This window comes from Hordeum vulgare, chromosome 2H (assembly GCF_904849725.1).
Source record: "Hordeum vulgare subsp. vulgare chromosome 2H, MorexV3_pseudomolecules_assembly, whole genome shotgun sequence".
Classification (NCBI taxonomy): Eukaryota; Viridiplantae; Streptophyta; class Magnoliopsida; order Poales; family Poaceae; genus Hordeum; species Hordeum vulgare.
This window is the reverse complement of record NC_058519.1, coordinates 165,174,544-165,202,110: the sequence shown is the minus strand read 5'-3', so window position 1 is coordinate 165,202,110 and position 27,567 is coordinate 165,174,544. Positions and strand designations below refer to the sequence as shown.

Below are 27,567 nucleotides of genomic sequence, written 5' to 3'. Positions count from 1 at the left end.
AAACCCAGGAGGGGCGGCCACCCCCCTGGGCGCGCCTACGAGGCTTGTGGGGCCCACGTTGCTCCACTGCCTCCAATCTCAGCTCTATTTAGTCCGTCTCGCCCGGAAAAAATCAAGGAGAAGAGTTCATCGCGTTTTACGATATGGAGGCGCCGCCACCTCTTGTTCTTCATCTCGAGGGCAGATCTGGAGTCCGTTTTGGGCTCCGGAGAGGGGAGATCGTCGCCATCATCATCACCAACCTTCCTTCATCGCCAATTCCATTATGCTCTTCACCGTTCGTGAGTAATCTCATCGTAGGCTTGCTGGACGGTGATGAGTTGGATGAGATCTATCATGTAATCGAGTTAGTTTTGACGGGGATTGATCCCTAGTATCCACTATGTTCTGAGATTGATGTTGCTACTACTTTGCCATGCTTAATGCTTGTCACTAGGGCTCGAGTGCCATGATTTCAGATCTGAACCTATTATGTTGTCGCCAATATATCTGTGTTTTTGATCCTATCTTGCAAGTTGTAGTCACATACTATGTGTTATGACCCGGCAACCCCGGAGTGACAATAGCCGGAACCACTCCCGGAGATGACCATAGTATGAGGAGTTCATGTATTCACCAAGTGTTAATGCATTGGTCCGGTTCTTTATTGAAAGTAGAACCTTAATATCCCGTAGTTTCCATTAGGACCCCGCTGCCACGGGAGGGATGGACAGTAGATGTCATGCAAGTTCTTTTCCCTAAGCACGTATGACTACATACGGAATACATGCCTACATTAGATTGATGAACGGGAGCTAGTTACTTATCTCTCCGTGTTTTAACTGTTGCATGATGAATCACATCCGGCATAATCATCCATCACCGATCCAATGCTTACGAGTCTTTTACTACTGGTCCTTGCTACGTTACTTTGTTGCTGCTACTGTTACTCTGTTGCTACTGGTGTTACTCTGCTGCTACTGGTTACTGTTGCTACTACTGCTATCATACCACCTTGCTACTGATACTTTGCTGCACACACTAAATCTTTCAGGTGTGGTTGAATTGACAACTCAGCTCCTAATACTTGAGAATATTCTTTCGCTTCCCCTTGAGTCGACTCTATAAATTTGGGTTGAATACTCTACCCTTGAAAACTGCTATGATCCCCTATACTTGTGGGTTATCAAGACATTTTTCTGGTGTCGTTGCCGGGGAAGCACAGCTATATTCTCTGAGTCACTTGGGATTTACGTCTGCTGATCACTATGAGGAATCCGATAGAACCAAGAACTAACGTCTTGCCCTCAACTACGAGGACAGGTAAGGAACTGCCATCTAGCTCTGCACTTGATTCACCTTCAGTTATGAGTAAGTTTGCGACATCACCTCCTGCTAGAAATCTTGATATGTCGCATGTGCTTGATGATGCTACTTCTTCTTCCCATGATGCTTATGATGATGCTATGCTTGATACTGCTTTGCCTGATGATGCTATGCTTGATACTGCTTTGCCACTAGGTGCATTCCTTGATGCACAAGTTGCTAGAGTTGCTGCTAGATGTCATGATACTTCTGAAACTGCTGATACTATTGAAGTAGAACCTGCTATTTTGCCTGCTAGAACTAGCTCTCCTAGACCTGATATGCCTGATATGCCTCAGCGTTATGTTATGGAGGGAGAGATAGCTGAGGATTTTCTTGCGTGTAAGGATAGCTATGATGTTGAGAAATTACTGCGTAAGTGGAAAGAAAAATTTCTGAACGCTACGATGAAATACGACCCGAAGTTTGCCACTTCGCCTATCTTTGTGACCGATAAGGATTATGAATTCTATGTCGACCCTGAGTTAATCACTCTGGTCGAATCTGATCCTTTTCACGGTTATGAGTCTGAAACGGTTGTAGCCCATCTTACCAAACTGCACGATATAGCCACCCTATTCACTAGTGAGGAAAAGATCCGCCACTACTATATCCTCAAGTTGTTTCCTTTCTCGCTAAAGGATGATGCTAAGCCCTGGTTCACTTCTCTTGCTCCTGGTTGTGTGTGTAGCCCCCAGGATATGGTCTACTACTTCTGTGAAAAATATTTCCCTGCCCATAAGAAGCAAGCTGCCTTGCAGGAAATATACAACTTTGTGCAAGTTGAAGAAGAGAGTCTCCCACAAGCTTGGGGCAGGCTCGTCCAGCTACTGAATGCTTTGCCTGATCACCCTCTTGAGAAGAATGAAATACTTGATATCTTCTATAATGTACTTACCGATGCTTCCAAAGACCATCTAGATAGTTGTGCTCGTTGTGTTTTTAGGGAACGAACTATAGAACAAACTGATATTCTATTGAATAACATCTTGTGCAATGAGAACGCTTGGACTATTCCCGAACCACCTCCTAAGCCAACTCCGAAGAAAAGAGGTATTCTATTCCTCAGTCCCGAAGATATCCAAGAAGCTAAGAAATCTATGCGAGAGAAAGGCATTAAATTTGAAGATGTCAAAAATCTACCACCTATTGAAGAGATCCATGGTCTTGATAACCCGATACAGGTAGTAGAAGTAAATTCTCTCCGTAGGTTTGATGAGAGTGATATTCCTTTTGATAAACCTGCTAGCCTATGTGTGGATGAATTTGATAACTTCGTTGCTAAACAACAAAGTTTCAATGATTATGTTAGCAGACAATTGGAACAGAATGCTCGTATGCTTAGTCATTTAAGTGCTTGTGTGGACAGAAACGTCAATGATCTTAAACTTCTGAGTAAACATGCTTCTATGGTTACTACTCAGGTAGAACAAGTACTTAAAGCTCAAAATGACTTGCTCAATGAGTTGAATGACAATTTCGTTAGAGTCGTAACTAGAGGCGGTAGAATGACCCAGGAACCTCTGTATCCTGAGGGTCATCCGAAGAGAACTGAACAAGATTCTCAAGGAGTTAGCACTCATGCACCTAGTCATCCTAGAAAGAAGAAGAAAGATGATAGGAACCTGCACGCTAGCAACCCTGTTGCGGCTACATGTGAGAGTCCAAACGATGTCTCTGTCTCTGATGCTGATACACAATCTGGTGATGAACATGAGCCTAATGATGATATCAATAGTGATGTTCATGAAGATGCTCAACCTAGCAATGAAAAGGATGTGGAGATTGAACCTGATCTTGATAACCCACAACCTAAGAATAGAAGATACGATAAGAATGACTTCGCTGCTAGGAAGCACGATAAAGAAAGGGAACCATGGGTTCAGAAACCCATGCCCTTTCCTCCCAAACCATCCAAGAAAAAGGATGATGAGGATTTTGAGCGCTTTGTTGAAATGATCAGACCTGTCTTTCTGCAAATGTGTTTGACAGATATGCTCAAAATGTCTCCGTATGCTAAGTACATGAAAGATATTGTGACTAATAAGAGGAGGATACCTGAGGTTGAGATTTCCACCATGCTCGCTAATTATACCTTCAAGGGTGGAACTCCTAAGAAACTAGGTGATCCCGGTGTGCCCACTATACCTTGCTCCATTAAAGGCAACTACGTTAGAACTGCTTTATGCGACCTTGGAGCCGATGTTAGTGTTATGCCTCTCTCTCTTTATCGTAGACTTGAACTGGATAAGTTGGCACCCACTGAAATCTCTCTGCAAATGGCCGACAAATCAACTGCTTTCCCTATCGGCATTTGCGAGGATGTGCCTGTTGTGGTTGCTAATGTCACTATCTTAACACTTTGTTATCTTGGATATTCCCGAGGATGATGCCATGGCGGTCATCCTCGGAAGACCTTTTTTAAACACGACAGGGTCTGTTATAGGTTGCAACAAAGGCAATGTCACTTTCCATGTCAACGGTAATGAGCATACGGTGCACTTTCCGAAGAAACAATATCGAGTACATTGCATCAATGCTTTTGAAAAAACTTCATCGATTCTTATTGGGAGCTTTGAATGCCCCATTCCTCCTGTTAGGATGAAGTATGATTTGCTTGTTGGGGAGATACACATCCCCATTGAGGTGACCTAGTGACTATTCGAAAATTCTCCGTCTTCTTTTGTGATTCGAGAAAGTTTGTCAAGGAGACTTGATCAACCTCATTGACGGATTTCTTTCGATGACCATGACATGGATGAATCGAGGAGTCACAAACCTCTGTTCCAAGCTTTCACTTTCGGTTGCTTAGAAGAAAAATGATAGGTTTAGTTTAGTTTTCCCTGTTTTCTGTTTTAGCGTCCCGTGGAAAAGTACCTCAAAAATAAAAGTTCTCTGAACGTCCTGAAAATCAAGTATGTTTTTTTCTGGATTTTTTGAAAAATACTGGGACGAAGAGCTAGTGTGGGGGCTGCACCAGTGGGCCACAAGCCCTGGAGGCACGGGCACCCCCTGGCCGCACCTACCTGGCTTGTGGGGCCCACGTGCACCCCCTCCACTCATTCTAGCTCTCATCCACTTCTCCTACCTCGAGAAAAAATTGTTTCGCACCTCAAACCCGTGTTCTTGCTCTTCTTGCTTGGATTTTCGATCTCTTTGCTCAAAGCACCATTCTCCGAACTGTTTTGGGGAAACTACTCCTTGGTAAGTGACTCCTCCATTGGTCCAATTAGTTTTTGCTCTAGTGCCTTATACTTCGCGTATTTTTGCCGCCTTGGTGACCCTGTTCTTGAGCTTTGCATGCTAATTTTAGTTGGTCCCAAGTAGTTTTGATGCGTAATATGGCCTCTAGGCACTTGTGGGAGTAGTTGCTATGAGTTTTGTTGAGCCTTGTTCACTTTTCCTTAGAGTCACTAAAAATTTTAGAAATTTTCAGAGATAGGAAAAGGAAAAGATGAGGAGGTTCTTAAGAGGCTCTTCAAGCCGTGACCCCAAGGATGATGGGAGTGAGAAGAAGCCCAAGTATCCGGTCCCTCGAGTCGCAGAAGTTCGGGCGTGCGAGTGGGCAAGCGATGTGTTCTTACGCGATGCCAGAATTTATGAGGACTTTTACCACTTGGTGGAGAAAGGAGGCCTTACCGCCTTCGTTGAAGATAAGTGTCCGCAATACCTCCTCCCCACAAATATATTCGTACAAAGCTTTAACTTCTATCTGAGGAAGAATCCTCCTATGGTTGAGTTCAAACTTTATGATATCCCCCAGCGCATGTCACTCCAGGATTTTTGCAATGTTTGCAAATTGCCTTTTGTTGGGGATATTCATGAACCTCGTCCACGGGACTTGGAGGCTTTCATAGATACAATTGCTGTAGGAGAGGAGAGAGGAGTGTCTTGCACTAGAGCTGCTAGCATTCATTTTCCCATGCTTCGGTACTTCTCACTATTTGTGGGAAAATGTTTGATTGGCCGTGGGAAAGGTGGGTCCCTTAGCTCCCCAGATCTTGTGGTCTTGCGCGAAGCCCTTTATAACGATAAAACTTATAGCTTGGGCGCTATAGTAGCTTGACGGTTGAACATGAACCGTTCTAAAGGTGTTGTCTATGGAGGTATCTATGCTACTCGTCTTGCAAGACACTTTGAGATACCTATTAGACTAGACGAGGAAGAAGAGATTCTTCTTCCCGAGAGATATCTATATTATGATAGCATGGTTCGCCATGACTTTCTTGATAGAGATATAAACATAAGGATGATTTATAACCTGGTATTTAGTCAGGGTACTCATGAGACTATTACTTTGCCTGCTCCTTCTTTGTTCAATCTTCATGCAGGCATGTACATTATTATGCCCTCGGACATATATGCATATTGGGGCTTGGCCCAACCACAGGTACCCGTGCGCGAGCCACAAGTCGAGTACCAGACGCCAGTTTATCAGTGGGAGCCAGAGGAGCTCACACAGCAATGGCATCCTCAGTCCACTCCGGAGTACCCCGGAGCTGGTTATTTCCCTCCTTGGGAGTAGACCAACTTAGGCCAAAAGCCTAACCTTGGGGGAGTATGTGTTTCTCACCGACTTTACATTTTTGCTTATGCTTTCACTTTGTTCGTCGGTGTTCACACTTTGCCACTGTATCATCCATGCTAGTTTATTTTCTTTTTCTCGTTTTCTTTTTGTGTGTCTGTCTAGTTTTAGAAAACCCAAAAAGATTTTCTTTTCTTCTTTTGCTTGTTGGGAGCTTTCCCGTGTAAATAGTTTTCTTTTTCTTTGGGTCAAGGTAGAAGACCATGGTTACAATGTTTAGTGGCTCTCGCATGCATACCTTTTTAGCTGTCATAGAGCCATATTACTTTGTCTTCTCCTTTGTGTAGGCCTGCAGATTCTAGCTTTAGTCCAATGCACGAGCACTCTTATTATTGTTCACATCATTCAGTCGTGCAAGTGAAAGGCAATAATGACGATATATGATGAAGTGACTGAGCCTAGAAAAGCTTGTATGAACTCGATCTATTTTGTTTTTGTAAATATGACTAGCTCATCATGCCTGATTCAGCTTTGTTGTGAGAGAAACATGTTTGCAATAACAACTTAGAGATCATAGTTGCTGATGCCATGCTTACTTAGCTAGGAGCTTATAATGGTTTGTCTTGGTTGCCAACATGAATTTTGAGATGACTATGATGTAGTATGATAGGATGGTATCCTCCTTTGAATGATTCAAGTGGCTTGACTGGCACATGTTCACGCATGTAGTTGAAACAAAATCAACATAGCCTCTATGATATTCATGTTCATGGTGATTTATGTCCTACTCATGCTTGCACTCAATGTTAGTTAATCTCAATGCATTTTGGTGACTGTTGTCGCTCTCTAGTTGGTCGCTTCCCAGTCTTTTGCTAGCCTTCACTTGTACTAAGCGGGAATACTGCTTGTGCATCCACTTCCATAAACCAAAAGTTGTTCCATATGAGTCCACCATACCTACCTATATGTGGTATCTACCTGCCGTTCCAAGTAAATTTGCATGTGCCACTCTCTAAACCTTCAAGAAATAATCTGTTTTGCATTCCCGAACCGCTCATGTGGTGACAGGGGGCTATCAGTATCTTCCATGCTAGGCGTGTTATCCTCGATATGTGTTTATTCACTATCATTCACGAGAAAGGGGACGGTAATTGGAATTCCCAGTTCCATGCTCAAATCGAAAAGATAATTGCAAACAAAACTCCCCCATGATTGATGTTGGTATGGACGGTACCCGAGGATTCGGCTAGCCGTGGAGTGTGATTGATTGGTGGTGGGGGAGTCAAAACTTTACTTTTCTGTTTGGGAACCGCCCATAGCATGTGTAGCATTGAAGATGTTCAGAACTCTTAGTCATTGCGTTGACAATGAAAGCATGCCACCCAAAATTATTATCTCTGTTTTCAAAGCTTGAGCTCTGGCACCTCTGCAAATCAATGCTTCCCTCTGTGAAGTACTTGTCTATTTATGTTCCTATTGAATCATCCTCCTCTTACAAAAGCACCAATTAGAGAGCACCTCTGTCATTTTTTATGCTTTGCTTTTAACTGTGTTGAGTATGACTGTGACTGGATCTTCTTTGCCATGAATTACAATGTTTAGTCAGCCCTTGGTCTTTGAAGGTGCTTTGCATTTATGTTTTGCGGTCTCAGAAAGAGCTAGCGAGATACCATCTGTTCGTACTGCTTCATGATTGTTTTGATTGAAGTGTTGACGTTCGAGACTTATTATTATTTGCTCGCTAGTTGATTATGCCATTGATATGAGTTTACCGTGAGACCTAGATGTCATTTGCTTATGTGGTTTGCTTGTGATCTTGCTCAAACTCTGGATATGAGTTAGACATAGTTGCAACAACAAGATCAAACAAAGTTCGTCAAAGTTTTTCTTTTGTCTCTTTCAGTTTGTCAACTGAATTTCTTGAGGACAAGCAAGGCTTTAAGCTTGGGGGAGTTGATACGCCTCCGTCGTATCTACTTTGTATGATTTGAATGGAACTAACCCGGACTAACGTTGTTTTCAGCAGAAATGCCATGGTGTTGTTTTTGTGCAGAAATAAAAGTTCTTGGAATGACCTGAAAAATTTACAGAGAATTTTTCTGGAATTAATGAAAAATACCTGCGCAAAGATCCACCAGAGGAGGTGAGCCAGTGGGCCACAAGCCTAGGAGGCGTGGCCACCCCCGTGGCCGCGCCTACCAGGATTGTGGGGCCCACGTTGCTCCAACACCTCCAATATCAGCTCTATTTAGTCCGTCTCGCCCGGAAAAAAATCAAGGAGAAGAGTTCATCGCATTTTACGATATGGAGGCGCTGCCACCTCCTGTTCTTCATCTCGAGGGCAGATCTGGAGTCCGTTTTGGGCTCCGAAGAGGGGAGATCGTCACCATCATCATCACCAACCTTCCTTCATTGCCAATTCCATGATGCTCTTTACCGTTCGTGAGTAATCTCATCGTAGGCTCTCTAGACGGTGATGAGTTGGATGAGATCTATCATGTAATCGAGTTAGTTTTGATGGGGATTGATCCCTAGTATCCACTATGTTCTGAGATTGATGTTGCTACTACTTTGCCATGCTTAATGCTTGTCTCTAGGGCCCGAGTGCCATGATTTCAGATCTGAACCTATTATGTTGTCGCCAATATATCTGTGTTTTAGATCCTATCTTGCAAGTTGTAGTCACCTACTATGTGTTATGACCCGGCAACCCCGGAGTGACAATAGCCGGAACCACTCCCGGAGATGACCATAGTATGAGTTCATGTATTCACCAAGTGTTAATGCGTTGGTTCGGTTCTTTATTAAAAGGAGAACCTTAATATCCCGTAGTTTCCATTAGGACCCCGCTGCCACAGGAGGGATGGACAATAGATGTCATGCAAGTTCTTTTCCCTAAGCACGTATGACTACATACGAAATACATGCCTACATTAGATTGACGAACGGGAGCTAGTTACTTATCTTTCTGTGTTATAACTGTTGCATGATGAATCACATCCGGCATAATCATCCATCACCGATCGAATGCCTACGAGTCTTTTACTACTGGTTCTTGCTACGTGACTTTGCTGCTGGTAGTGTTACTCTGTTGCTACTGCTGTTACTCTGCTGCTACTGGTTACTGTTGCTACTGCTGCTATCATACCACCTTGCTACTGATACTTTGCTGCAGACACTAAATCTTTCAGGTGTGGTTGAATTGACAACTCAGCTGCTAATACTTGAGAACATTCTTTCGCTTCCCCTTGAGTCGAATCAATAAATTAGGGTTGAATACTCTACCCTCGAAAACTGTTGCGATCCCCTATACTTGTGGGTTATCACGCGCCCAGAGGGGTAGGGCAAACCCTATTGCCTCGTGCTCCCCTTGGTTGCCTCCTGGTGCCCCTCTATGGCCTATAAATTCACGTATATTCCAAAAACCCTAGAGATCCACTCGAAACACTTTTTTCGCCGCCGCAAGTCTATGTTCTGCCATGTGGACATTTGTAGCCCTTTTTCGGTGCCCTAACGGAGGAGGGGACGATTGTGGAGGGCCTCTACATCATCCTTCCTTCTCCAATGGTGATGTGTGAGTAGTTCACCATAGACATATGGGTCCGTAGTTAGTACCTAGATGGCTATCTCTCGCTCTTGATCTTCAATACAATGATCATCACATCTTCGCTTTGATCTATCCGACGTAATTCTTATGTGCGGTGTGTTTGTTGGGATCCGATGAATTTTGGGTTTATGCACAGACTATTTACCATAAAGATATGAGTCTTTTTTGAATTCTAATTATGATTCTTATTGCATGATTATCATAGCTTCGCAAATCTCTCTGATCTATTGATTTGCTTAGGCCAAGTAGGTTGATCTTTCTTCCGTGAGAGGGGTGCATTGTAGTGGGTTCAATGTGACGGATTTCTGTATCCCAGTGACATAGTAGGGTACAAGATATGTATTTGTATTGTTTCCATTAAGGATAAAATAATGGGGTTAGTTCATATTAATTGAATTCTCTTTGTCTACATCATGTCATTGATCTCCAAGCATTACTCTGTTTTACTTAATACTCTAGATGCATGTTGGATAGCGTTCGATGGGTAGAGTAACAGTAATAGGTGCAGGAAGGAGTAAGCCTATTTGCTTATGGGCATGGTGCCTATATACACATTATCATTGCCGTGAATATCACATAACTATGCGCTTTTCTATCAATTGCCCAATAATAATTTGTTTACCCACCGTACGCTTACTTTCATGCGAGATGCCACTAAGGAAAACTATGGCACCTATGTCTATTCACTTATAAGTTTACGAACGCTACAAAACCTTGCTGTTCTTATTTACTTATTATTTTATTTTGCAACTTACAATTATCTACTACCAACCACACTACTTACAAGCTTGCAAATAACGAGTCGAAGGGGAATGACAACCCTTTTACCTGTGTTGGGTGCAAGTGTTTGCTCTTTTGTGTGTATCCACTGAAGACGGGGGTTGGTTGTTTCTCCTATTGTTTCATTGAACTTGGTTCTCTAGTGAGGGAAATATTTACCTATATTGTGCTTCATCACCCGTTCCTCTTCATGGAAAACCCAACACATATCACAAGCATTAGGAAGGATTTCTAGCGTCGTCGCCGGGTAGTATCACCAACCTACTATCAAGTAACTTCACACAAATTACCATTCACTTGTTCTTCTTTTTATTTGCTATTATATTTTTCTTGCTTCATAAAAATCAAAAATAAAAAATATTTATCTTTGCTAGTTGGTAGTTTACTTCTTTGCTTGTCATTATGGCTAGTTCTTCATTTTGTTTCCTTTACTCCCTATAATGAGGTACTCAATTATAAACAAAGGGGATACGAAATTTGAAATATGCATGGTATAGGATTTGCAATGCTCAAAATAAGTCAATTCATAAGCAACCCCCCTGCATCTTGCTACGTAATTTCTATGTTGGTATTACCACTTGGTATAGATTTGTACTTGATACGATTACCGGTGGTAATTTATTAATGAGTCACACTTCGGATGCTTTTAAGGCCATGGAAAATTTTGTTGGGTCACCACCTATTATCATTAATGAAACTATTTTGACCATGGAACATGTTATGCAAAGGCTTGATGCTATTGAACAAAAAAATGAGTACTAATGAACAAATTGAGGAGTTAGATAAAAAGGTTAAAAATCATATCACTCAATTTGGGTCACGGGTAGGAATGACTTTGAAAACTTTAAAGGAGAAGGATACAATTATTGATGAGAGGGTAGAACAAAGCATGAATATGATTGATAAAATGGAGAAAGTCATTGATAGACTAGGTTCCGCTTTCACACCCTCAAAAACTAATCCTAGTACCTCTCAAAATAAAAGTCCCATGTTCATATATGTTCCTAAAAGCATTTGTACCCCTCCTACCAAAAGAAATGAAGATATCAAAATGATTAGTGTGCATCTCAACTTTATAAACTTGATGAAGGGTTCTATTTTCAATCCTCCTATTGTTCCTATTATTCATAGTTGTGTTATCAAGGAGCTTGATGTCAAGGATGACAACACTTGATCATATGCATTATGCCTAGCTAGGGGCATAAAACAATAACGCTAGTTGGGAGGAAACCTAATTGCTATCTTTATATATTTGTTTTTTACTTTATGTTTGTGTGTATAACATGATTGTTTCCTTTTTAATGATTTTTTTGTGTGTTTAAATTAGTGTTTGTGCCAAGTAAAGCCTTTGGTATGATTTGAATGATAGTAGAATTGATGCGTTGCAAAAATAGAAACTTTAGCGTCTAGTGTAGAATATCTCTGATTTTACTGGAACGTATTTTTGATCTGAATTTCTGACATGGTATTTCTATACAAATTCCTCAGGTTTCCCTAAGTTTTAATAATTTTTTGAGTTACATAAGTATGATACTTAACCATATCTTTACATACTATTTTGTTTTAGACAAATTCTGTTTTTTGCTTGTATAGTTTGCTTGTTTTGATGTCATTATGGATTATATCGGGGGGGGGGGGTATAAGTCCTGGAGAAGTTAGAATACAGTAACTTATGAAATAATAAATACGAATCAATTTACAATAGTTCCTAAAGAATTTGATATGTTTATTATACTAACGGGTCCCATGAAGTTTCTGTTGAATTTTCTGTGCTGAAATTTTCAAGTTTTGGGTGTTATCGCAACGAACGAAGGAATAAGGAGTGGCAAGAGCCTAAGATTGGGGATTAAAAAGGCACCCCAAGTTCATATTCTAGGAATATTCAAGCGTCTAATCTTGGGGATGCTCCGAAAGTCATTCCCTCTTTCGCCTCAATCAATCTGTATGTCACTTGGAGCTATATTTTTATTCATCTCATGATATGAGTTTTGCGTGGAGCGTCATTTTATTTAGTTTTATTTTTTGTTTTTAGTCTCTCATAGTCATTGTTTTATGTACACACCTATTTGAGAGAGAGACACTATCACCATGATTTATTAGAATACTCTTTGTGCTCCACTTATATCTTTTGAGCTTAGCAATTGCTATAGTACTTCACTTGTATCTTTAAGAGCATGTTGGCGTATAGATTTTATTGAAATAATTGCACTCTCATTCTTCACTTATAGTTGTGTGAGATTTAATAAATAGTGATGGTAATTTGTATGGGTTATAAGACTAGTTCAAAAATAATAAGAATCCAATGAGTGCATAACCAAAATAAAATGTAGCACATAAAAGAGAAATCATGGTTAAGAATATTAATATGGTAATATGAAAGAGTATGAGTGCATGATCATTGGTTAATAAGAATATCGTGAATTATATGTTGTTAACTTGTTGTTCATCCAAATATTTCTATGGCATGGTGATGATGTGTGAGCATACTTATTCCTCGTTTAAATCCTAGTGCTCTTTAAGTCGGGGGCGCGCGATGGTTAACTTCTACCAAGCTCCTCCCTAGGGGCATGTGAGTGGTCCTTTGCTTCGAGAGAGATAATAAAATCTTGCAATAAGTATGCAAGTTCTTTACGACTAATGTGAATCCATCGATATATGCACTCTCACCTCCACATATTTTCTAGCATCTTCGGTATCGCGCATTGCCCATTCTCACCTCGAGGATTGGTGCAACTTTCGCCGGTGCATCCAAGCCCTGTGACATGATATGCTCTGTTGCATATAAGCATCATTATTTCTTCCTCAAAACAGCCACCATACCTACCTATCATGGCATTTTACTAGCCAATCCGAGATATATTGCCATGCAACTTCCACCATCACATCATATGACTTATATTTCCGTTGTCATATTGCTTTGCGTGATCATAAAAGCTGACATATTATTTGTGGCAAAGCCATCATTCATCATAATTATACATGTTACACTTGATCATTGCACATCGTGGTACACTGTCAGAGGCATTCATATAAAAGCCATAATATAGTTTTCATGTTGAGTTGTAAGTAAATAAAAGTGTGATGATCCTCATTATTAGGGCACTGTCTCAGTGAGGAAAGGATGGCGGAGACAATGATTCCCCCACAAGTCGGGAAGAGTCTTCGGATGAAAACAAGCAAAGAAAAAGAAAAAAAGAAAAAAAGAAAAAAAAGAAAAAAAAAGAGAAAAGAGAGAAGGGGCAATGCTACTACCTCTTATTCCACACTTGTGCCTCAAAGCGGCACCATGTTCTTCATATAGAGAGTCTCTTGTTTTGTCACTTCCATATGTTAGTGGGAATTATTCATTATAGAACTCGGCTTGTATATTCTGATGACGGGCTTCCTCAAATGCCTGAGGTCTTCATGGGCAAGCAAGTTAGATGCACACCCACTTAGCTTCAGTTGAGTTTTCATACACTTATAGCTCTAGTGCAGCTGTTGCATGTTAATACCTACTCCTCACATTAATATCTATTGATGGGCGTCTCCATAGCCCGTTGATACGCCTAGTTGATGCGAGACTTTCTTCTCCACTTTCACCTCTTTGAAACCTAACACCTTATTCTATTCCACCTTTATGCTATATCCATGGTTCACGCTGATATATTGTGCAAGTAATAAAAAGTTGAAGCACGTTAAAAAGTACAATCCAATTACTTGACTTGACATCGTGGTGCTTAACATTTGTAGTTGTGTGGTGAGGATGGAGCCATGCTATATTTATATGATAAAATGAACATGGGGTGAACATTCTTTAAGGAATGTATTCTTTGAAACTTGATGATTATGTTGCTTATGTTTATAAGCATTACTATGTTGATGTTTATTAATTCATCATTTCTCAATGATGAAACCCGCAATATATTACATGTTGGATAGCATGTCAGATAAAAAATATATATTTTTCATTTAGCTACGCGAGGACGAGCATGAATTGAGCTTGGGGATGCTGATACGTCTCAAACGTATCAATAATTTTTTATTGTTCCATGCTATTATATTATCATTCTAGGATACTTTTTCGGTATTTATTTACCAATTAATATTATTTTTTAGCACTAACCTATTAATCCAGTGCCCAATGCCAGCTGATGTTTTCTGCATGTTTTTGGCTTTTCAAGTTTACACTACCAAACAAAGTTCAATTGCCATGAAACTTTAATATGATTTTTTTTTCTGGACCAAAATAAGACCTAGAAGCTTCGGGAGGAGACCAGAGGCCTCACGAGGGAGGCACGAGCCAACAGGACGCGCCTAGGGTGGTAGGCTACATCGTGTTGCCTCGTGCTCCCCTCAGTTGGCTCCCGGTGCCCCTCTCTCACCTATAAATTCACATATATTACAAATCCCCTAGAGAGCCACCCGAAACACATTTTCCGCCGTCGCAAGTCTCTGTTCCGTCGTGAGGCCATTTGGAGCCCTTTTTTGGCACCATGTCAAAGGGGGGATCAATCACGGAGGGCCTCTACATCATCCTTGCTGCTCCCATGGTGATGTGTGAGTAGTTCACCACTGACCTACGGGTCTGTAATGAGTACCTAGATGGCTATCTCTCTCTCTCTTGATCTTCAATACAATGATCATCGCATCTTCACTTTTATCTATCCGATGTAATTCTTTTGTGCGGTTGTTTGTTGGGATCCAATGATTTGTGAGTTAATGTTCAGATTATTCATGATAAAGATACGAGTCTTCTCTGAATTCTAATTATGATTCTTATTTGCATGATTATCATGGCTTTGTAAATCTCTCCGATCTATTGATTTGCTTTGTCCAAGTAGGTTGATCTTTCTTAAGTGGGAGGGGTGCATTGTAGTGGGTTCAATGTGACAGATTTCTATATCCAAGTGACATAGTAGGGGACAAGATACGTGTTTGTATTGTTGCCACTAAGGATAAAAGGATGGGGTTAGTTCATATTAATTAAATTATCTTTTTCTATATCATGTCATTGATCTCCAAGCATTACTCTGTTTTACTTAATACTCTAGATAAATGCTAGATAGCAATCGATGGGTGGAGTAATAATAATAGGTGCAGGCAGGAGTCAGCCTATTTGCTTATGGATGTCATGCCTATATACACATGATAATTGCCGTGAATATCACATAACTATGCACTTTTCTATCAGTTGGCCAACAGTAATTTGTTTACCCATCGTATGCTTACTTTCATGAGAGATGCCACTAGGGAAAACTATGTCCCCCGGGTCTATGCATCCATCTTTTGGGTCGAGAATTTCACGGGATAGAGATATGGTATAAGAAATAGACTATTAAGTAACTATAATGCCATTATTCGTATCAAACCAATAGCGTTTCATACAATCTAAATCTTCTAATCAATGGCGAGTTCCTTAGAGAGAGTTGTCTCGCGCCCCTAGGTATTCTCTACCTACCCACCTGTGTCGGTTTCGAGTATAGGTACCCTTTTGTTGAAGGTCGTTCGAGCTTTTCCCGGGAGTATGGCATCGGTTTCACTTATAAGTTTACTAACGCTACAATACCATGTTGTTCTTATTTACTTTGTATTTTATTTAGCAATTTACAAGTATCTACTACCAACCACATTACTTAGGAGCTTGCAAATAACGAGTCCAAGGGGATTGAGAACCCTTTTTCCCGGGTTGGGTGCAAGTGTTTTCTCTTTTGTGTGTAGCCTCTGAAGACGGGGTTGGTTGTTACTCCTATTGGTTCGATAAACCTTGAATCTCTACCGAGGAAAATACTTACATATATTGTGTTTCATCACCCATTCCTCTTCACGGAAAACCCAATGCGGATTACAAGCATCACACATCGCTGGTTTAATGTAGGTGTTTGAATGCAGAGAGGAGGCTTGTTTAGCTCGGCGTGTAGTGGGAGGAGCCCTCGACCGGCGTGCCGCTTCAATGACAGAGTCTGTGAGAGGTCATGTCTATTCTGGGCCGGCATCAAGGTGGAGCGTTCGCTCGAACGCGGGTTGTTGGCATGAGGAAGGAACGTGCGCGGGCAAGGGAGTAGGGTTTTGGGTGGGCCACAATGGTCAAAAGCGGGTGGGTGTTGTCTGGACGCACATACCCCTCCCCCCACACACGTTCATATCTGGTTTACGGGAAAAAGCACGCCCGGACCTGTCGGAGATTGGTTTTGTGCCTACGGGAAAACCTCCCAAGAGCCCAGTTAGAACACAAGGGAGTTGGACGTGTCTACAACCTCGCCTCTACTATGACCAAGACATGCACCTAGAGCACACAGGGGAGACCGGAGTTTACCCAGGTTCGGGACATCGTGCGGTGTAAAATTCTACTCCTGCTTTGTGTGTTTCCTTCTTTGTTGGGTTGCACAAGTGTTAGAAGCTACAAGTAGGAAGAAAATCTCTCTCGGGAAGAATGAGGGCTCAATTATCCATCCTCCTTCTCTATCGTGGCTGCTTGCCCCTCTTATCCTTGCCATGAGCCTCTCTTACCAAAATACCGACGGGAAAAGGGCGATCACAAGGCGCCAATTCAAAGGGGGACAAGCCAACAAATATTCCTGACAAAGGTGATCTTCATCCTCCCAAAGGCGCCGTCCATGACGCGCCCGTGGGCTCGCCGGTGACGTTCGTCATGGCGACCTGTCATGTTGGTCTCCTTGCACCAATTGGGAAAGCATGGGAAATCGCCTTCCAAGGGGACAACTGCTTGCCATCCTTTTATCATCAAAGGGGAAAGGTTATTCTACAACGCCCACTCGCACCGTCCTGCCTCCTCTGTTGGCGCTACACGTCATCCATGTGAAGCGTGAACCGTTGTGCGTCCAAGATTGAACGATTCCTCCAAGCAGAGAGCCTTGAGGGAAGCAGCCTCGCGAGGCATTTTGGTGCTAATGGATGAAGAGTCCCTCTTGAAGAGAGGTGGATCCCCACGAAGCCGGAGCCTTGCGGGGTGGTTTCCAAGTTCCGTCCAATGGGCAAGATGCCGCATTGGGCCTTCTTCGTGTGGATGACTGGGCCTGCAGTAGATGGGCCATGGTACCCTGGTTTCATTGGACCGATAAGATCGCTCGGTGGACCAATACAAACAAGCATTGGATTACTTTCACGGTTCGGACGGTACGATCCAAACATATATGGGTGGTTTGAGGGTCGGCGTTGGAGATGTGCTTAGATAGTATTGCTCGAGATTTTGTGTTACATAGTAGTAGTTGGAGGGAGAGAAGGTTACAACAGAATCACGAGATATAGTTGCATGTATCATTCAACAAGCTCACGAGAATCTTATCTCAACATATGGTTTCTTGCTATGCAAATGGAACCGGGATTGTTTCTTGCTATGCAAATGGAACCGGGGAGCTGAACCCTTATGGTGTGTTTGGATGTTGAGATTGAGGGGTGGAATTGGGTATTGGTATTTGCCACTCTGGAATGCTAGAGTTTGGGTGGTCCAAATATTGGACCGTGGCATTGGATCGTGATATTGGACGCAGCCTGGGAACACTTCGCGTGCTCTTCCCCAATTCCTTGCTCGGGCGCTTGGTTTTGGGATGATTTTGCTCGAGAGCCCGAGCGCTCCACCCATATCCCTCCAAAAACGAAAAGTGACGACAGCGAGGGGAGAAGCGGTGGCACAACGGCGACAAAGTGGCGGCGCAGGTGAGCCCCGGCCGCACCCCTCCTGCCCCTCCATTCCTTCTCCGTTCCTGCAGCACCGTCCTCATCCCTCCTCCCCCTCCGCTCCGACCAGCACCGCCCCCTCCTCACCCTCCGTTCCTCCTCCGTTTCGGCCAGCATCGGCCTCACCCCGTCCCCCCCTCCGTTCCGGCCAGCCCCGGCCTCACCCCCTCCATTTCGGCCAACACCGCCCCCTCCTCTCCCTTCGTTCCTTCTCTATTCCGGCCAGCACCGGCCTCACCCCTCCTCCCCCTCAACACCGACATCCCCCTCTCCACATCTTCCCCGCAGCCTCCTCGGCACCCGCCCCACCCCCCATGCGGCTCGACCCCATCTCCATCCGCATCTTTGTCCATCCGTCTCATCGAATGCATCTCCCACCCCCATCCCTACCTTCCCCACAGCTGATTTGGCCCCTCTGCCTAACAAATTTTCTCTTTTAAATTTGCAGGTTCTTTAGCTGGGAGTGGCACGTCCTAGAGGTAGATCTAAGCTTTGTTCATCCATTAATAGTTTGTGCTATGCTCTCATGTCATATGCGATGTTTGTTATGTAAATTTGCTTGTGTGATTGAAAGAAATAGGCATGTCTAATTTCTGAAATGTAATGTAGGTGCACCATGTCTAACTTGGACTTGGTTGCTTACATAAACGAGGAGAATAAAAGAATAAAGAGGTAACTATTGTTTTGACTAAACTGTACGTTGAATCATTTCTTTTTGGGATATCATATCTTAGTATGAAGAGGACACCAAGGGATTTAGGGAGCTTTACTGATGACGAGGAAAGGATAATGCATCGAAAGTATTTTCTCAAAGGATTGTATGATGGGGAGGAAGTAACATGCTATGATCAGCTCCATTTAACAAAAATAAACTTTCATGACTTATGTGCAATGTTGCGTGAGAGGGCTCGTCTTTGTGATAGCGTGTTTGTTTCCGTGGAAGAAAATGTGGCAATGTTCTTGTTGGTAGTTGGTCACGACATCAAAATGAGGATCTTGCGTCGCACATACAAGCGCTCCTTATGGATCATTAGTACACACTTCGATGATGTGTTAACATCGATTATATCTATAGCCGGGGAGTTCATTAAGCTTCCGGATCCTTCTACTCAACCCTGGACGATTACAAATGGAAATGGTTTGGCATTACACTTGGAGCACTAGATGGGTGTCATGTTGATGTCTTGTGTGCCTATGTGTGACCAAGGGAGATATAGGAACCGGAAACAAGCTATCAACACTAATATGCTAGGTGTGGTTGAACAAGGTCATGTTGATGTTTGTGTGTGTGTGGAGGCTAACAACAAAATAGCATTTTACAAAAACAAGTCATTAAGAACTAGGATGCTATCATCACCATATACTCAAAGGATCGTGCAAATGGTGAAGGTGATGTCACACGTGCTGGAACTGTTGTAGAATTAATTGCGGGACCAACTTAAGAGAGTCTGAAAGTGCCAAAAAAACAACGAACTAGTGATGCTATCCTGTGCTTACTTGGGGATATGAAAGACTCATTTCATGATGCTACGAAGTCACTTGAGCCTTTACCTATGTCTCGGGTTACACCTCCCGTTGAAATCCTTGCTACACTTGAAATGATCACTCAAGTGGCTCGTGCTGCCATATTGCGATCTTATGGTAAGTTGATCCTTAGCGAACGCTTGTACCAAGCGCTTTTTGAGCTTCCCATGGACTTCAGGAAGGAATGGATGTTGATATTGAATTAGAAGAATGTCTCCCGATGGATAATATGTATGCATGTTTGTATTGTTGATGCACAAGACTTGTTTATGGATTGTGTGAGACTTGTCATAATATGTAATGTTGTTGTCAACCTTATCATAACATTTTGTTGTCAAGTTCATCATTATATGCTATTGTTGCATATTGAAATGATCCTATTTTACATGGTTTTTCAACAATTGATATTATTGTTAAATTCATCATAATGTGCTCCTGTTACATACAGTTTTGACCTTAGTTTTCTAATGTTTTTTGAACAGTTCATGTAGTTGGCAAGTTCATTATAATATGATGATGTTACGTACAAGTTGTCAAGTTCATTATAATTAATTATTATTGTATTATAATATATCATGTCTCATATATATGATATGATGATCATATTTTATTTTCAACGTGTACAAGAAATTGTATTGTTCATACATCTCACAATGCTCAATTCTACACTTTGTGCATCTAAACAAGATTTGACATTGCTCCTTTCCTTGGATTCCAAGTACTCAATACATGAACATCCAAACAACAAGTGTGGCATTGAAGCTGAATACCAATATCTTGAAACATTGGGCATTGGAGTTTTGAATATCTACATCCAAACACATTGTCATGGTTTTAAAGAAGAAAGCGCTTGCGCTAGGAAAATATAATTTGGTTTTTGGTTGTATATGCATCGTACATACGAAATTACCTTTAATAATTAAATAAAAAACTAAAATAGTTCAAAAGTATTTTTAGATTAAACTTGGTTTTGTTTTGCCCTACTATATAAATTCTCACGAAAAATAACCAATGTTGACTTTAGGGAAAAGATAAATTCACATCAGAAATTTATCTTTTTAAAAAGAAGTCAAAGGGTAGTTTTTTTTTTTGAACTTTTGTCACAAGTACAATGAAATGCCAAGTTTATTTAAAAATAGTTTCAGAGTTTATCAAGTACTCCCTCCTTTTTAAAATAAATATCACTGTTTTAGTATAAAATTTGTACTAACTTAATACTGCTCCAAAACTAGCGGGAATTTCCTTTCAATAAAAAAAAACTAGCGGGTCTCGTTTCCCGCCGTCGGCAAAACCAAGATCTCGCGCACGAGCCTCTGCAGCGCGGCGCAGGACGAGCCGCCCTCGCCGACGGCCTTCCTGCACGCGGTGCTCGTCTCCGCTGCCGTCTTCCTCGCCTTCTTCCCCTCATCCGACGCGCCGCCCATCAGGATCCGCACCGCTCGCTCCAGCTTGCCCGCCTCCACGAAGAATCCCTTCCTCCGGTCCATCTCCAGCTCGACCGCCGCGCCCACGCCGGCCACGAGCTCGAACGCATTCAGGTGCTGCTCCCCGTACAGCGGCCACGGAATCATCGGCACGCCGAACCACAGGCTCTCCAGGATGGAGTTCCACCCGCAGTGCGTAACGAAGCCGCCCACGGCGGCGTGGGACAGGATCTCCCTCTGCGGCGCCCATGCCGGCCACACCAGCCCCCTCCCCGCGGTCGCCTTCAGGAACCCCTCCGGGAGCAGCTCGGCCAGGTCCGCGTCCGTCGGGAGCCGCGTGCCGGCGACGGGCCGGCCTCGTAGCACCCACAGGAAGCGGTGGCCGCTGCGCTCCAGGCCGGCGGCTACCTCCCTCACCTGTGCGGCGTCGAGGGACCCCATGCTCCCGAAGCAGAGGAAAACCACCGAAGCCGGCGGCTGCGCGTCGAGCCACCTGACGCACTCGTGCGGCTGCTCGTCGTCCGTCGAGCCGAACCAGATCACCGGGCCGATCGCGTGGAGCGCCGGAGCACGGAGTCCGGGAACGCAGCGGCCGTCCGCGATTGCCGCGAGAATCGAGCCTTCGAGCTCGAGGGAGGTGTTCACGATGACGCCCCTGGCTTCCATGAAGCGGCGTCCGTGGTACTCGAACCAGTCGTAGCTCTGGATCTTTGCTTTCACGAGGCAGGCAGGCATGTAAGACGGCGGCACCGGCGGCAGCCCGGGCACGTCCACCGTGCTCTCCATCGCCTCAAACCCGGCACCCGTCAGATCCTCGCGTAGCGCCGGCAGGCGCAGCATGAGCGCCAGGAACGCGGCGGGGGAGGAAAAGTACACGTACGCCGGCACGGCGAGCTCGTGGACAACGTCGAATAGGGCAGTGAAGAAGAGGTCGACGACGACCGCGGCCACCCGGGACGACGGCCCCAGGCCCGCGATGGCCGCCTTGACGTGGGGCGCGTGGAGCTGGACGTACCGGGACGCGAATTCAGCAGGGTCCACGCAGCAGGTGGGATGCTCAACGGCGGGGAGCTGGAGGAAGCGGATGTCGAGGCCGGAAACCGCCTCTCGGCACACGTGGCCCTGGACCTCCGACGCCATTGCTTCCGACGGCGCGTGAATGACGAGCACGGTCAGCGTGAAGGCGCCCCGGCCGGTGGCGAGAAGCCTCTTGCCGGCTTCGAGCGCGGATATGAAGTGGCCGGATCCCCATTTCGGCACGACGACCACGGTTGGGCGGCACGCCATTGATGGACCTGAGTGGACACAATGGCACCTGAAATTCTGGTCAAAAGTGGCGAGCTCTGGCTAGGACCTGAGTGGGCACAATAGCTCTTGAGGTGATCACGCCAGGCCCCTGTCTTAGCAACCCTCGCTTTGGTCGCATCCAAATCGCATCAGCTTTGCCACCGAAAGGTACAACCTGCCGACTATACGTCGTCTTCTTCGAAAAATAACAAATATGCCGCGCCATATGTAGTACAGCAATATCCATGGAATATTTACCTTTTTTCCCAATACTAGGATTCTCCATTTTCGGTGTCATCGTATTAATACTGTGAATAGGCAGGACCCAAGAGCATCTACATCGAGAACAAATTCGACCTTTCAAACGTATCCGATGCGTTCGTGTACACCGACCGGTCAAACCTCTATAATCGGATATCTTAAATTAGAAAACCTTAAATCCATACTATTACATTACAACATAAACCTAATAGTAAGCGGAGCTCGTCCGGCTCCGATGTGTCCATGTCCGGCGGTTGGTTGCGTCCCTTGTAGCGTCCGTCCAATCGCCAACGGGGTAGAGTAGGACATGGGACACTAGTCAGATCATGTGAGTCGAGTTTTCGCCATCTCTCATGCCCTACTCTTCCTCGTCGAGCCGTAATTCGTACGGTGCGTGTGAACATGGGAGGAGCCGACGTGCACCACGACGCGGTTGCGGCACCCGCACTGATTCATCATACGAGGCGTCGAAAATGCGACACTCCCTCTTCAACGTCCACCGCCACGAAGGCCTCTGCCGCATTCCATGCCCGTTGCCTTGCACGACAGGTATGTCGTGTCATGTTTGCGTCCCGAGACGCCCATTGTGCGTCCTCGGCGAGCCAATGCAGGGATTGCACGTCCGCCACGACGTTTGGACGCCACACGAACCGCATCGCCTCTGATGAGGCAGCGACGCCGGATCCATGCACCGGTTGTGCGGACGCAATGTATTTCCGGCGTTGCGAGTCCGAGCGTTGCCATCGGGCGACCGCCTTCCGGGAGCGGCGGAGCGCAAGCCGGACTGCCAACTCCTCCTCGGGGCTACGTATGATGAGCTCATGATCGACAGATCTGGAGATGAAGGACTAGGATCCGCTACCCGTCATGCCGGAGACGGCCGGAGATCACCGGAGGTGAGCTTGGATGGCGGAGGGAGTGAAGTGAAGTGGTTAGGGTTTTGTCCAACAAACGGACGGGGAAGAATATATGTGGGGTCGTTGCGGGCTAGCGCGGGCCAGGCTCATGTGGCAGGCTTCCGTCTCATATTTGGGCTGTGTCGGTCACCTCGGGCATTTGAGCCTAGTTTAAACTGTTTTGTTGGATCAAAATTTTGTGATCGGTCGGTAACCGGATGGTCCGTCCGGACGTATCAGGTATGTTTGGGACGGTGGGCTGTAGATGTTATAAGGACTCCCGATGGATAATTCAAAGATCGTGGACGGACAAGAACCGCTTTAAAATAGTTTCTTTTCGATAATGTTAAAAAACTAAAGTTAGATTATCTATTTGAGTTTTGCTTTTGGGAATTTATAATTCCTGGTGAAAGTCCATAATTTCCATTTCCATGTGAAAACATACAAAATTGATATGATGTTGTAGAGATTTATCATGCTCTAAAACGAAAATTAACATGTAGTATAAAAAAATGGGAGAAAAATCATAGCATTGCGTAGAATAATTCTCACGCATTCAATCGGGATGTGACAATCCGAAGGCGTTCGCGGGGATTGATAAATGTACATTCATTAGTTAGTGATGTCCTTTTCTTTTCACGTAGAAGGATTTGTTAGGAAATATGTAATTTGTATTTCATCAGGGTCATTGGCCAATATATGTATCTGTGTGTGGGGGTGGGGGTGGGGTGGGGGTGGGGGGTAAATAAGAACTAAACCCCTCATACAATGAGAAAATAGGACATAACCCTAACACCCCTCAAACTAAAGGTGGATAAATACATTAGGTTCGGAGAGATAGTAGTCATGTTGCGTTCTAGATTGGGCTTAAGTAAAAAAATCCGGTAACCGTAACTCGAAAGGCATATATCAAAGAGCAATAATCTGATTATGCACACCAAGGCACATATAGAAAACATCAACGCCGATATGCTTGTTGAGCTCATTCTTCATAGGGTCGCATGCAATGCTAATAGCACATGTAATGTCACACAATATCAAACTAGGTGTTGTGACAGAAACACAAAAGTCTTAAAGTAATTAGAGCAACCAAGTCACCTTTGCTGTCAAAAGAGTCATAGCTCGCAACCCAGCCTCTGCACTCGAACGCGAAATTGCAGTCTGCTTCTTCGTCTTTCATGCAATGAGAGAACCACCAAGAAAAACACAGTAAGCAGAAAGTAAACGGCGATACAAGGGCACTAGTCCACATAGCATCCGAATATGCGTGAAGTTGTAATGAACTAGAGCGAGGAAAGAACAGGCGCTGAGTGATCGTGTCCTGAAGATATCGAAGAACACGAAGGAGGTGACTATAGTGAAACGTAGCGGGGGCGGAGACAAACTAATTCAGAATATGGAGTAGATAGGAGATATCCAGACGAGTGGCAGCTAGAGAAGACTCCCAATAAGACGATGATAATGCATTGGATCAAGCAAGGGGTCACCATCAGTATCATAGAGGTGAACATTGAGCTCCATGTTAGTCTCAACAATGCGTTCATCAGTAAGAGCAACACGAGTAAGAAGATCTTGAATATATTTTTCCCGGGAAATAGAAAAGCCATCAGAGTTAGAAGAGACCTCGATCCCAAGAAAATAGTGAAGAGGGCCAAGATGAGACATAAGAAATTGCTCATTAAGACGAACCTTCACAAATGCAACATACTCGTGGTCGTCGCTAGTGATAATCATGACATCAACGTATGGAATAAGAAGAGTACGACCACAAGCATAAAGGTGAACAAACAACATTGTATTATGAGCACTTGCTGAAAAATCAACGACTGTCGCCATAGAGGCAAAATTCTCAAACCAGACGCGAAGGGCTTGCTTAAGGACATAGAGAGAATGACGAAGACGACATACCATGTCATCAGGAATAGAATACCCAGGTGAGGGCTCCATGTGAACCTCCACACGTATCTCACCATTAAGAAAGACATTGTTAACATCAAGATGAGAGACATACCGATGGTGAAAAGAGGCCACATGAAGGAGTGTGCGACTAGTGGTCATATGGGCCACACGATAAAAAGTCTCGTCATAATCCCGACCATGTACCCGATGAAAGCCACGAGCCACAAGAAGAGCTTCGTAACGCTCAAGTGACCATCAGAGCGATTCTTAACCTTGTAGAGCCACTTACAAGTGTGTTGGGGAACGTTGCATGGGAAAAACATTTTTTCCTACGCACACGAAGACCTATCATGGTGATGATCATCTATGAGAGGGAAATTGGATCTACATACCCTTGTAGATCGGTAAGCAAGAAGCATTAAGAAACGCGGTTGATGTAGTGGAACATCTTCGTGAACCAAATCGCCGCCATCTCACGATCCTCCCCGATCTAGCACCGAATGGACGACACCTCCGCGTTCAGCACACGTACAACTCGATGACGATCTTCGCCTTCTTGATCCAGCAAGAGAGACGAAGAGGTAGCTGAATTCTCCGGCAGCACGACAACGTGGCGGTGATGATGGTGGATCTACTCTGGGAGGGTTTCGCCGTGCCGTACCGAACTAACTACGGGGTGTCACGAAGTAGTGGAGGGAGAGGGGGCTGCACAAAGGCTTGAGGTGCCAAAAACCCTCTCAAACCTCCACTATATATAGGAGGAACCAAGGGGAGGGTGGCTTGCCTCCTACTCCAAGTAGGAGGGTTCGGCCGAGCCCAAGAGGGAGGATTCCTCCTCCAATTCGGTTTGGTGGAGGAGTCCTTCCCATCTTGTCCACCCCCTTCCTTTTTTTTTCCTCTTTTTTCCATTTTATTTTTGCTTCAGCCGAAATAGGCTTATTGGGCTGGCCTCACCATCCCACCAAGGGATGGTGCGCCACCCATGGGCCTATTAGGTATTCTCTCGGGTGGGTGGCCCCTCCCAGTAAAACCCAGAAACCCATTCGTCACTCCCGGTACTTTACCGGTAATGCCCGAAATCTTTCCGGAAGCCAAATGCAATAATCCTATATATCAATCTTCGTTTTCGGACCATTCCAGAGACCCTCGTGACGTGTGGTATCTCATCCGGGACTCCAAACAACATTCGGTTACCAACATCAATTATTCAACTATACCGAAAACGTCACCGAACCTTAAGTGTGCAGACCCTACGGGTTCGAGAACTATGTAGACATGACCGAGACACTCTCCGGTCAATATCCAATAGCGGGAGCTGTATTTCCATATTGGATCCTACATTTTCTACAAAGACCTTATCGGTTGAACGTCTATGTCAAGGATTCACACAATCCCGTATATCATTCCCTTTGTCCTTCGGTATGTTACTTGCCCGAGATTCGATCGTCGGTATCGACATACCTTTTTCAATCTTGTTACCGACAAGTCTCTTTAGTCATTCCGTAATATAAGATCCTGTGGCTAACTCTTTAGTCACATTTCTTGCAAGGCTTGTTTGTGATGTTGTATTACTGAGTGGGCCCCGAGATACCTCTCCATCACACGGAGTGACAAATCCCAGTCTTGATCCATGCTAACTCAACGGACACCTTCGAAGATACTTGTAGAGCACCTTTATAGTCACCCAGTAACGTTGTGACATTTGATACACACAAGGTATTCCTCTGGTGTTAGTGAGTTACATGATCTTATGGTCATAGGAATGTATACTTTACATGCAGAAAACAATAACAACAAAATGACACGATCATATGCTACATTTATAGTTTGGGTCTGGTCCATTGCATCATTCTCCTAATGATGTGATCCCGTCATCAAGTGACAACACTTGTCTATGGCTAGGAAACCTTAACCATCCTTGATCAACAAGCTAGTCAACTAGAGGCTCACTAGGGACATTCTTTTGTCTATATATCCACACATGCATTTATGTTTCCATTCAATACAATTATAGCATGGATAATAAACGATTATCTTGAAATAGGAAATATAATAATAACGATTTTATTATTGCCTCTAGGGCATATTTCCAACAGTATCCCACTTGCACTAGAGTCAATAATCTAGCTTCACATCTCTATGTGATTTACAATGTAATGAATCTAACACCCATACAGTTCTGGTGTTGATCATGCTTCGCTCGTGGAAGAGGTTTAGTCAACGGATCTGCAACATTCAGATCTATGTGCACTTTGCAAATATATATGTCCTCCTCCTTGATGTAATCGCGGATGGCATTGAAGCATAGCTTTATCTGTCTGGTCCTCTTGTGAAACCTTGGTT

The 27,567-nt window shown here is 44.0% G+C and overlaps 1 protein-coding gene across 1 annotated transcript; it reads right to left on the bottom strand.

Moving 5' to 3' along the window:
- Nucleotides 1–20,564: 20,564 nt before the first annotated feature.
- LOC123429853 (anthocyanidin 3-O-glucosyltransferase 2-like) lies at nt 20,565–22,307 on the bottom strand. The gene has a single exon (XM_045113828.1). The coding sequence runs from the start codon at nt 22,166–22,168 to the stop codon at nt 20,717–20,719; it is 1,452 nt and encodes a 483-aa protein (XP_044969763.1). The 5' UTR covers nt 22,169–22,307; the 3' UTR covers nt 20,565–20,716.
- Nucleotides 22,308–27,567: the final 5,260 nt, after the last annotated feature.

Excerpts from the sequence above, each read along its gene's own strand:
- LOC123429853 (XM_045113828.1), bottom strand. The coding sequence starts at position 22,168 with ATGGCGTGCCGCCCAACCGTGGTCGTCGTGCCGAAATGGGGATCCGGC.